At 35.1% G+C, this 13,295-nt stretch overlaps 1 protein-coding gene across 3 annotated transcripts in view; it reads right to left on the reverse strand.

Annotated features, from left to right (window-relative positions):
* Positions 1–13,295, reverse strand: part of CADM2 (cell adhesion molecule 2) — a 384,704-nt gene that overhangs the window by 66,050 nt on the left and 305,359 nt on the right. For all 3 annotated transcript variants that reach the window (XM_026664092.2, XM_087966630.1, XM_087966629.1), the window contains one exon: positions 554–644. In XM_026664092.2, the coding sequence (XP_026519877.1) occupies positions 554–644 (91 nt within the window). The remainder of the gene's footprint in view (positions 1–553; positions 645–13,295) is intronic.

The following is a 13,295-nucleotide window of genomic DNA, read 5'->3' on the forward strand; positions in this document are numbered from 1 at the left end:
AATATATACAGAATGAATTTAACATTTGTTTGTAAAGAAATAAACATTCCAAGTTAACTTCAAATATATTCACCTTCAGTCCCTTAATGCTGTTTTAAAATTGGGAGAGTTGAAAAGATATTTGCATACATCAGTAAATTTCCAATTACCATATAAATGACAACTGAAAGAAACAGAGGTTCAACACTTTAGTTAAAAAAAGTGTTGATTTTAGAAGCTTTTTATCAGATGTGAGACTTTACTTTGAGAATATGTACCCATCATCAGTCTGATGATATGAACAGCAAATAAGCCTGCAATTCTTTCAGGTTGAAATAGCTTTCTTAAAAAAAAATGCACAGCAGGAATCCTTTCCCAAGACTAAAATAAATGACAAAGTATAAGACCAGTCTTCCATAGGCATTTAATGAAGACATGCTTCAAGGATTTTCTGTAGTAGAGATAATTTTACACCCCAGGACAAAAGAAAAACAGTACAGCTTTGCAGTCAGAAGCTGCAATCAAAGGAGAATAAAGAAAATAACAAAAACATATCGCTTGTTAAATCACTTACAATGGCTTTCCTTTGGATTCACAAATCAAAGTTATAGATAATCCTTCTTCTGGCCACAATGTGGAAGGTATTATTTTAACTGAAGGAATATCTGGAAAATAATATTTATAAAATCAGATTAAAATTGTATAAACATTGCAAACTGTGCAAATTATGAAATTAACATCAACATTCACTTGTGGATTAGGTAACCTTGGAATTTGTTCAAGCTACGATTATGAATTCAGGTGGTTGTATGAATCTGTACACAGAACATATTTTTAGCATTGAATAGGACAGCATGGCAATATGGGATTGCCATTACAATACGACAATAAATATACAGAGAAAAGTATGGTCTAAAGTAGATCTTATAGAATATCTTACATCCACAAGGCAGGGAGTTATGCAACAGTAAATTTGACCCAATGACAAGTTGGAACATTTGTAAAATTGTACATGAATAATCCTAGCCTTGTTATGTCAGTTAGAATTATTTCCTGCATCATCTCTCTTCCTATGGAAATTTTGCTGTTTGGTTCAAAACCAATGGACTTTCATTAGTACATTGTACATCAGGGGTGTCAAATCTGCATCGTCATGGCTGTCACATGAGGTGTCATGACTTTTTTCCCCTTCACTAAACCTGACGTGGGCATAGCCAGCATGTGATGCATCTGGCTCATGGGCCACGAGTTTGACAGCCCTGTTGTATACGAAATATTAAAACTACAAACGACAAACTTAACATATATGCAGTACTAGTAATATATCTATCTATCTATCTATCTATCTATCTATCTATCTATCTATCTATCTATGAATTTTCTTTTGATTTTGTATTTGATATTCATTTTTTAAAAATTAGTGATACTTCTTTCACAGCTCCTGAATATTTTTATATGGAAGAACAGCTTTCATTAGTTCTTCACACTAATGATTGTAGTAAAATCCACTTCTTGCAATGACCTTGCTTTGACCTGTTTACCAGCTAAACTACAAAAACAGTATTTAATTAGCCCATCAGTTTATGTTCTTATACACATGACTGGCTTTATTAGAGAAATCTATAACCAAAATGCCTGATTGCCTCACTCAGCAATAGCTGCTCCATCCATTCCTTAGTAGCCCTTTCATGCATATTTTATTCATGCCTGAAAAGGGCTTGATGCTTGAACATAGCACTTGCATTTTAATTTTGTAAAGGTCTGGCGGTGGAAAATGGTGAAATCTTAGATTAGAATCTAAAAGAATATACTAAAAATATTCTTTTTCAGTAGGCCAATAGTGCTCAGTACATTTTTGAGAATGTGAAAAGAGTTAAGACAAATTGTTCCTCAAATGCAAACATATTCAATAAACAATTTGTAAAGAAATTTATATAAATTGTATTTTTGTTATACAGTATGGAAAAAGAATGGAACCTATGCAGAAGCAAGGCATGCAACATTACATTTATATCTTTCTATCTTTTCTTTCTTAACACAATCACAGAATATATGGATTTTCCATAGAAGGCCCAATAGGATTGGCTTTGCATTAGGTAAAATATCTATGGGAAAGGAAGAAAAATATCTAATCATTCTTATCTTTCTGAGTGGATAAATTTATGTTGATGAATATTCAACTAGATGAATGGACTAAATGAATATTCTCAGTTATGTCTATCAGGCTGAAGGACACTAAAACATCATTCATTTTAAGTGATCATATTTGTCATGTTACTCTGTAAACTCATGCAAAATGGTAGTTATAGAGTTACTCACATGGCTCCTACACCATAACGGAAACCATACATTGTTTTAAAATTATACAATTAATTTGAGGTTTAGCAGTAGTTTAGTCATGACATATATATAAAGCTAATAAAAATGCAGCAAATATACACAATATACACAATTTTCATTTCTCAAAATAAAATATCTGTATAAGTAAATTTGCATTCTAATTAAATCAATGATGCAATGTGGTTATTTATATTTATTTAGCCTAAAGTGGGAAACTCTGTTCAAAACCAAACTATGTAGCAGGTGAATAATAAACTATATGAAATGAATGCAACCAGCATCTAATCCTGAATCAATTTACTTGGAATAGTTATAACTGTGGTAGGATGTAGTGTTTGAAAATCATATGATAAATGACTTAAACCAACTAAGTGAATGGAAAAATGAAGAAATGATCCTGAAAGATGGAAGAACAACCCACACGCTACAATTATACATTTTAAAAATATTGTTTTTTGCATTCTAATCTTCACACAAAAACCTTGCTTATTATTAAAGTGTGAGTGCACGTTATAAAAACTAAATTTAGTTCTTAGAAATAATATGAATTGGTGAATTCAATTAGATACTTTCAAAAAGGTAATATCTTTAATCTCTTTGTTATCAGCTTTCCAAATACTTATTTGAATGCTGAAAATAGTTAACTATATTTCTGCTCTCTCTCTTATACGGCTCTTGAGTATGAAAGCTTAGATCTATAGACACTGAGAAAGTGTAGTTGTATGAAGAGACAAAGAGAGAGAAGGAAGAAAAAGGAGATTTTCTTATATATGATCTGAAAGATCTCCTGAAGCTTTCAAAAGCTGTGGGAGGAGAAGTATTGAACAAGAATAACTGAGTTTAATTGGATGTATTCTGCAGAATTGCAACATAAATGTCCTTAAAAGTTCACACAGAGATTTTTCTGTTTCTGTGGATTATAAGTAAACTGATTAAACTAGCATCCTAAAAATAATTTATATATAGAGAGAGAGCAGTTCAGAAAAGTCTTGGGAGTTAAGATTTGGTCACCAGATTCCTAATAATTTAATGAATTGGGATGAGCTAATAATTGAACTGATTATTGTATTGTATTTGATTCCATGTATATTGTAATTATGACATATTACTTTGAGCCATTTTGGAGTTTGCAGGTAATAAAGTAATAAGATATAACAAATAATAGATAGATAGACAATTTACATGCTTTTCCTGTAAATTTTTTTCTCTTAATTTAGAATCTTAGATATGCATATTTTGCATATTGCTTAAAACTAGCAAATGTGTGAGGATATAACTTTTGATCAAAAGCTAGCAAAATAATTTTCATTAATATACAATAAGCATCCCACAGAACAGTTTACTCACATTATGATGTCTTCTTCCACCAACCTTATTAAACTAGATAATTGGTCAGAGTTCTTAAAAATTTAGACTCAAAGACTTGGAGAGCAATTACTTCATTAAAAAAAATCTTGATAAATTACATAAGTACATTCATGTAATTTATCAAGTTATTTCCTACAGTATTCAAAAGAATGCATACCTGAAAACAAACTAAGCCAGCAACTGAATCCATGAAATGGCACTGAGGGGCACACCATGTTTGAATAATGTAGCTACGGTAATTACTATTTACAGATATGTTATAGGAATTTATTTACATTAATTCTAAATGTTCTGAAAAATGAGCTAGGAAGCTTGTTGTTAAATCATCTCACCAGAAAAGATGAATAAAGTTTACCCTGTGCAGGATGCTATGAAAGCTTGAGAGTAAATGTTCTCCTCTGAAATGGGATATAACATCTGCCAAATTGTTTCCCAAACATACTATATATAAGATGAGAGTATGCCTAGGTCATTCTAGGTATCAACATTGCAGGCTCTTTCCTAATGCTATAAAAAAGCAGACCAAACTTAGGCTATTTGATGGAATCAACTCAAGTAGTTAAAAGGAGACAACAGGAGACAAAATAATCATCTATTTAACTCATTTTAATTTATTGCCAGGAAATATGGAAAAATATCTCATTAGAACTCCATATTCTTTTGGGAGCATAGTTTGGTTTGGTTCCAAACCATGGTCCTGCAGTTGTTAGATTTTCCTAAAAATTGCTTTGCAATTTTTATAGTTATACATATATACAGTGGTGGGATTCAGCCAGTTCTGGCTAGTTCAGGTGAACTGGTCGTAAAAATTGTGGCTGGCACCATCCCACCTGCTCCTCTCTTTCCTCCCAGTCTATCGTGATTGCAGGCGAAGCCAGTCATCCCCCTCCCACAGCTGGACAAAGCTATGTAAAAATTCAGCCCTCACAGGCACCCAGCTTCACTGACAGTGGGCTTGAAAAAGGCAATGTGGCTCCGCCAATGCTGGCAGCCAGAAGTCATGGTGAGATCAATTGCAGGGCTGGGGAGGTGCTGCAGCTCAATGGCATAAGGTGCTTGTTAGGAGAAGGAAGGGGAGGGAGTGGAAGCTCCCCTGGCTGTACTTGATTGTGCCTCCCTGATAAGGAATGGAAATTGAAGAGCAGGGGTGGGGGGGCAGTAAGTAAGCCGGCTTCATCTAAAGAAGTTTTTGTTTTGAGTGTGAATCCTAGCCTTAGAAGGAGAGACGAAAGGAAGAAGGGAAGGGGAAGATAGAGGGAGAAAAGGGAGAGAAGAAAGAAAAGAGAGAGAAAGAAAGAAAGAAAGAGAGGGAAGGGAGAAAGAGAAAGAAAGAAAGAAAGAAAGAAAGAAAGAAAGAAAGAGGGAAAGAGGAAGGGAAGGGGAGAGAGAAGGGAGACAAGAAAGAAAAGAAAGAAAAGAGAGAGAAAAAAGAAACAAAAGAAAGAAAGAAAGAGGGAGGGAGGGAGGGGAGAAACAAAGAAAGGGAGGGAAGGGAGAAAGAGAAAGAAAGAAAGAAAAGAAAGGAAAAGGAGAGAAAGAGGGAAGGAAGAAGGGAAGAGGAGAGAGAGAAGGGAGACAAGAAAGAAAAGAGACAGAGAGAAAGAGGGGGGAAGGGAGAAAGAAAGGGAGGGAAGGGTGAAAGAAAGAAAGAATGAAAAAGAAAGAATGAGAAAGAAAGAAAGAAAGAAAGAAAGAAAGAAAGAAAGAAAGAAAGAAAGAAAGAAAGAAAGAAAGAGGGAGGGAGGGAGGGGAGAAAGAGGGAAGGGAAAGTGAATGAGATATGGAAAGAGGGGGAAGAGAAAAAGGAGAGGAAGGAAGGACCACAAACCCTGGCACTAGATGCAGCTTCAGAAGATGCTTTGAAACAGCACAGCAATCCAGGGCTGGAAGGGACCTTAGAGGTCATCTAGTCCAACCTCCTGCTCCAACAGGAGACCTTATGTCATCTGGGTTATTTTGGTGCCTCTAACAAAGAGGAAAATTCCCCCCAAAAGTAAGGAGTTTACTAGACAAGTCTGCTATGAAGAGGAAGGCAGAGATAGTCCTTAACTTACGACAACAATTGAGCCCAAATTTTTGGTTGCTAAGCAAGAGCATTGTTAAAGTGAATTTTGACGCAAGTTGGCTCCCTCAGTGACTTTGTTTATCAGACGGTTGCAAAAGGGAGATCCCATCACATGACCCCAGGACACTGCAACCATCATAAATGTTCATTGATTCTTTTATTACTTCTCCAAGTCTTGTATGAATTCTGGCACTGCACCTATCATGCTGCTCACAGAGCCAAACAGTAAGGCAAGAACTACACTCAGCTTATCAAATACATAGAGGTACCCATCTGAAACAGATCAGAAGGAAAATCCTTTGTAGGTGTGGATAATTAGGAGGAAATCTAAGTTTTAAGTTCTTCTGAAGTGCTATTCTAACTGTTTAGATGCAGCGTTTGTTTATTCAGGAAACAGGTTGTTAAGCGTAAAGGGGAGGCAAATCAAAGCCAGAGCAATGTAAACACCCCAAGCAAGAACAAAAGGTGCTACAAAGGAATTTCCTTTTGATACTCAAGCCTCCCTCATTGCATGAAGCTCAAAGTCTTCCATAGGAACCTCAATTTGCATATCTTGATATCAAGATATGCAGACGAAATGGGAACTTTGAGGGTGGGGAGATAAAACAGTCCCCCTGTTTTCATATGAAGAAAATAATTAAATACACTAATATTCTGCTCCCCACCCCCATCCCACACCTGATCCTGCAGTTGGGCTGCTGCTCCCCATACCCCCCCACAGCGCAATTTTGGGTAAGGAAGTACGACATTGGTCAAGGCTGGCCATGACGGCCATATGTCAAAGATTGCCGTCAAATTGGAAAACAGTACAGGTAGTCCTCAACTGTCAACCGTATCATATAGTGACCATTCAAAGTTGCAGTGCCACTGTTGATCATTTTTCACACTTATGACCATTGCAGTATCCCAACAGTCAAATGATTTACAGTTGGATGCATAGCAACTGGCTCGCATTTATGATGGTTACAGTGTCCTGGGGTCATGTGACATGATCCCCCTTTTGCGACTGAGAAGCAAAGTCACTGGGGGAGCCAGCTTCACTTAACCATCATCTGACTGACTTGTGGTAAGAAAGCTCGTAAAATGGGTCCAAGCTCACTGAACAGCTGTCTCTCTTAGCAAAGGAGATTCAAGGAAGCCAGATTCACTTAGCGACTATGTGACTGACTTAGCAACCATTCAAGTTACGTCACTGGAAAAAGGGACTTATGTTTTTTTTAAACAGAATAATACTTAGAAGGGATCTTAGAGGGGTTCCTATACCATTTCAGAGAAATGGCTGTCCAGTCTCTTCTTGAAAACCTCCAGTGTTGGAGCATCCAGAACTTCTGGAGACAAGCAGTTCCAATGGTTAATTGTTCTCACTGTCAGGAAATTTCTCCCTAGTTTTAGGTTGCTTCTCCTTTGTTCAGGTTCCATCCATTGATTCTTTTGCCTCTGCTTCTTTGGAAAATACATTGCCCCCACCTTCTTTGTTGCAGTCCCTTAAAAGCTTATTGCCTATCATACTCCTGGGCAAAGCATGTGAGCCATTTCCTACTTTCAATGGTCCATGAAAGTATATCTAGAGTATATTGATAATAAAGTCAAAAAAGGTGAGTAACATTTTTACAGAACTATAGATATGTTGAGGCTGGGCGTGACAAGGAATAGCTGGGAGGGGAGGGGCCAGGCAAGGCACCCCTTGACATTGAGTGAGTGACATTGAGTTGGCCATGCCCACCCAGACACATGCCCACCCAGTCATATGCCCACCTAGCCACACCCACCCAGTCACATGCCCACTTAGCCACACCCATCCAGTCACATGACCACCTAGCCATGTCCACAGAATGGGTAGTAAAACAATTTGAATCCCACCCCTGCATATATATATAAATAACTATTATTCTGATTTATGGCTTGTGACATATCATGTGTTTGCTAGTCTGATGTTTCATCTAATAAAAATTATGCTTCTTTCATCCAAATGAAGTTTAAACAGTAAGGACTATGTGGATTATGTAATAAACTGCAAACATGTCATTCTTTTTTTTTAAAAAAGCCATACTTTTAACACCTGCAACTCACTTAAGAAAGTAAATGTTTCAGACAGAGCATACTAATGCAGCAACTGCTTGTGACTAAAATTTTAAAAATAATTTTCACAGCATTTCATATCCAAGAGTGCACCTGCTGTAGTCTTGCCTTGCTAAACTCATTTGCCAATATATTTACATTCATGTTTAATTTTTTTGCAGACTATCAGCAATTCTTCTCTGTATGTATTTCAGAGCATTAGTATTTTTTATTCTTCGTATATCTGGTTTCCCCCCAGTATTTTATTTAAAAAAATGAACCGAAAATAATGATTTAGTGTTATGATAAAACAATTTCTGCATATTAGAAGTGTTAATATAGTTCAGTCTTTTCATAAAAAGAAATGTTTCTGAACCACAACTTCAGAGAACATCTGGAAAATAAGAAGAGCAATAAATATTTTAAATCACCTGATAGTAAAATTATAGAATCAGTCTTATTATTCATTGGTTTCTTTCTTAATTTTCTAGACAGTATTAAAAAATATAATGTATGATATTCAAAGATCATATATATTACACATAAAATGCTTTCAATACAAGATAACATTATTTAATTTTTGAGATTTGTTTGAAATAAACCTGTAAAATTGATATTATTTTGGTTATATGACCAAAACCATACAAAGTTGCAGCTGAGAGAAAATAAAGAAGAGAACAATTTTCTTGTTCCAAAGAAAATAATGGACTGCCAAATATTGCACTTTAATAGGAAATCTATATTCTGAAATAAGTATTATTTTTGCAAAGATTATCACAATAGTTATTAGGCAATCTTTATTAGGCAGTTATTAGGCAATTTTTATTAGGCAGTTACTATGTAAGTTTATGTTATTTACTTTTCTATGTGGTAATATACCTTTTTACTAAATTTACCTTCTTAGTTTTAATTTAAGGTCTATATCTTAAGAAATTTGAATATAGTAATGGACTCATTACTTATGCTTAAAAAAAGTCCAACATTCTTTTAATAAAATAAATAATATTTATGCCTTCAATATTTTATAGTATGTTTCAAGTTACTGGTTCCCCTTTAAATGATTTCATTATATAGTTATATCATTATGCTTAATTAAAAGCACCAGCATAATGTATACAGCAAAGAAGAAATCTGGGTTCATTCTAGTTCATGCATTGTGCTTTTTGCTTTTAACAGATGCCTTCTCCTTTTTTAGCATTTAGTAAATGCGTTAAGTAGTGAAAACTATGTAAAACCCACTGATTTTTCACAAAATATGTGACCTTCTCTGGAGGTGAACAGTATCTTCTATCATCCATAAAACAGAGCTACAATTGATATCATTGCTTTGCACTGTGTTATCTCTTCTGAGACTATTGGTAATGTTCTCTACTAAAATCACTTTTCTTTCCTCACTAAGCAGGTTCTATGATGAGCTTAATATCAGTAAAAGTTAGATAATGAATAACAGCAACCACAATTTAAATTTAACTAATAGAAGAAAAATCACGGAAGGAATAAATTGAAACACACATTTTTGTAAAATGATTGAGAAGTTTAATTTGAGAGATGGGACACAAATAACTCTTTTATCTCACTTATTCCATCCAAATTTGCCAATTTCTATTTCTACTTAGATGAAATAGAATTAATGAAGAGCCTAAAAGCGAATGTGGTATATAAGACTATATATTTCACTGGATGCAATACTGCTGAAGACCATTACAACATATTTTTACTTGAAGTCAAAAGAGTCATAAAACTATATGTACCAACAACAACTCCCAAAACAAAACAAAAAAGCAGATTACCCATAACAATAAGGAAACTTCAATCCAAAAAGAGATCACTCTGGCGGAAAAACAAATCTGGTCACGTTGCCAATTTCAAAAGCCGATACAAAAATTTATGCCACCAGATAAAGACCAAATGCATCAATTATCACATTAAACAAGAGGAAAACCTTCTAAGCACCAATTCCACCCGTGCTTTTTACAATTTTGTAAACAACAAACTAAAAGACTCAAGGTCTATCCCACCCTTGATAGGACCTGATGGTAAAGACTGCAACGACGACACCATTAAAGCCAACATCTTTAACACATTCTTCGGCTCAGTATTTGTAAACAGCAATGGATCATGCCCAGTATTTCCTAGCCGTACCACAGATAACAACAATGATCTAATACATATCGATTTTACAGAAGACAATGTTGAAAAAGCACTACGCAATCTAAAACCATCTCTATCTATTGGACCGGATGGAATATGTGCCTACTTCTTAAAAAAGCTATCCACTGCCATAGCCAAACCTCTAAGCATAATCTTTGAAAAATCTTTCAGGACCAGCTCCTTGCCTAACCTATGGTCACAAGCCACAGTCATCCCCATCTTCAAAAAGGGAGACCCAAGCCTAGTTGAAAATTACAGACCAATCTCCTTATGCTGCGTCACCTGTAAAGTCATGGAATCAATTATTAACCAATCCATCATCCTCCACTTAGAGACAAACAACCTACTCTCCAATAAACAATTTGGTTTCAGAAAAAAACTATCCTGTAATCTGCAACTCTTACACTTCAAAAACATATGGACGACACAACTCGACCAGGGCAAAGCAATAGACGCAATCTACATAGACTTCTGTAAAGCCTTTGATTCAGTGGTACACGACAAACTACTCCTAAAAATAAAATCCTATGGTATCTCTGGACAACTGAATAACTGGATAGAAGCATTCCTGGCAAACAGACAACAAATGGTCAAAATTGGGAGCGTCCTATCAAATTCTGTACCTGTCAATAGTGGTGTCCCCCAAGGCAGTGTTCCAACTCTCTTCATACTCTACATAAATGACCTCTGTGATCATATTAAGAGCAATTGCGTTCTTTTCGCTGATGATGTAAAGCTGTTCAATACCACAGACAATACTGCTACCCTACAAAAAGATCTTGACTATGGATCAGAATGGTCAAACAAATGGCAACTTCAAATCTCAACAAATAAATGCTCTGTCTTACATATTGGCAAAAAAAATCAGAAAATAAAATACAAGCTGAATAGTCAAGATCTTGTTGATGACCCAAGCTCTGTAAAGGACCTTGGAATACTCACCTCTAATGATCTAAGTGCTAGAGCCCACTGCAACTACATAGCCAAAAAGGCATTAAGAGTTGTTAACCTAATCCTACGTAACTTTTTCTCTGGTAATATCACACTACTAACCAGAGCATACAAAACATTTGCTAGACCAATACTCAAATACAGTTCATCAGTCTGGAACCCACATTACGTATCTGATATTAGCACAATTGAGAAAGTCCAGAAATATTTCACAAGAAGAATTCTCCACTCCTCTACTCGTTGTAGAATACCTTATGCCACCAGACTTGAAATTCTAGAACTAGAAAACCTTGAATTACGCCGTCTTCGGTCTGATTTAAGCATGGTATATAAAATCATACATTGCAATGTCCTACCTGTCAATGAATACTTCAGCTTCAACCATAACAACACAAGAGCACACAATAGATACAAACTCAAAGTTAACCGCATCAAACTTGATTGCAGGAAATACGACTTCAGCAATAGAGTGGTCAATGTCTGGAATACTCTACCCAACTCTGTAGTTTCTTCCCAAACCCCAAAAACTTTAACCTTAGACTGTCTACTATTGACCTCACCCCTTTCCTAAGAGGTCTGTAGGGGGCGTGCATAAGCGCACCAACGTGCCTACCGTCCCTGTCCTATTGTTTCTCTTATTCTTCTTTTATTTTTCTTATATGTACCCATTTCATGTATTCACAACTATGTATACACTTATACTTATTATCTTGTAAACAATTGGCAAATCAAATCAAATCAAATATTCCTTTATCATAGTATTATGACTGGAGCATTTCTGAAAAACCATAGCTAGTGTTCATAGGCTCCATCACTATTCTATCATTATCACTTCTGTAAACATTGTCAATATATGTAAACATAGTGAAATAGCAAATACTTGGAAAATGATTTTTGTAGTCCTTCAAAATGCAGGACTGTACACAATGGTGCAGGAAAATCTAGAATAGATTCTAGTCTCCTCAGAAATCAATAATAAAATATAAGATTCAGTTGAATCCATTGTACATCTTATGACTATGAGACATAGAAAATAAGACTACTGTAACATTTTTTATAAGCAATGTAACGTTTTTTGCCAATATATACTACTATACTGTAAATCTGTATTATCTTTTGTAAAACCATTCTTTCTAAAAAATAAAAAAATATTGAAAATAATCACTTTGCTAAATTTGCTAATAGTTTTTCAAATTATATTACAAAAAATCGAGCAATATCATGAATCAAAGCTGTATCAAATGTTTACACTGTAAGGGTTATTTGTACCAGATGTTTTATATCCAATCATTAAGCTTGGATATAAACCTCAGGAGGGAGAGGGAGAGTTCCTGTATGCTTTAGTTTACAGCACAATCTTATAGATGTTTTCTTAATCCACACCAATAATATTTATTTCCAGTTTTAAAAAAATCTTGGATGGAAGAATAGTTGTTTCAGCGTGGCTTTAATGCACGATAAGTATGAAAACAACAAATTCCATACTAGGTCTTATAAGGAAAGAAACCGAAAGTAACTGAAAGTAACTTTTCTAATGCCCTTATACAAATTTGTGGTATTTCTCCACTAGGAATGCTGCATACAAATCTGGTAGCAATATTTGTCAGAATTACCAATTGGGAAATTTCAAGTGGTAACATCTGATATTTTCAAATGGAAATCTAGAGAAAAATTATTTATTTATTATTTGATTTATTATTGAGGAAGGAAGACTTTATTATTGAGGAAGGAAGGAAGATGGCCACCAGCAGCAGCCTTCGTGAATTACTCTCCGCTGGTTTTTCAATTATCTACTAACTACTATGTAGGAGTGGGATCTGGGGTCAGTGGAACCGGGGCAAGAAGCACCGAGAGGTACTGACAGTGGATAGCTGGCTTGGAGATCCAAAAGGGAAGCTGAGACTGGAAAATAATCCTAATGAGACCAAGTCAATAGCCAACTGATAGACAAAAGAGATACTATAGAGCAGGGGTGTCAAACTCATTTTCACCGAGGGCCACGTCAGCGTAATGGTTGCCCTCAAAGGGCCACATGTAACTGTATGACAGTATAAATGTAATCAAATGTAACTACTAAATGTTAATTAACTCTGAATTTATTATTTATTCAAATCACAAATATTACATATGCATTTGCATAAATGTAAAAAAAGGTTGCTAGTATCTCTGTTAATATAACATAAAAAATTTACTTTGTCAAGTTAAGAAACCCACATTACTCCATCAATCAATGATCAATCTATCAAAGTGAATAATAATAGAAAAACATCATCCAACATCAGTTATGATAATAACTTTGTTCAAATCCTTTTTGTCACAGCTAGGAGGGGCAGAATAACAGAATAAGTACAACCAACAATTGTGAGCTGTTAAGAACATATGT

This window comes from Notechis scutatus, chromosome 5 (genome assembly GCF_049901735.1).
Source record: "Notechis scutatus isolate UNSWTSFEM ecotype Mainland chromosome 5, rNotScu1.2, whole genome shotgun sequence".
Taxonomy (NCBI): domain Eukaryota; kingdom Metazoa; phylum Chordata; class Lepidosauria; order Squamata; family Elapidae; genus Notechis; species Notechis scutatus.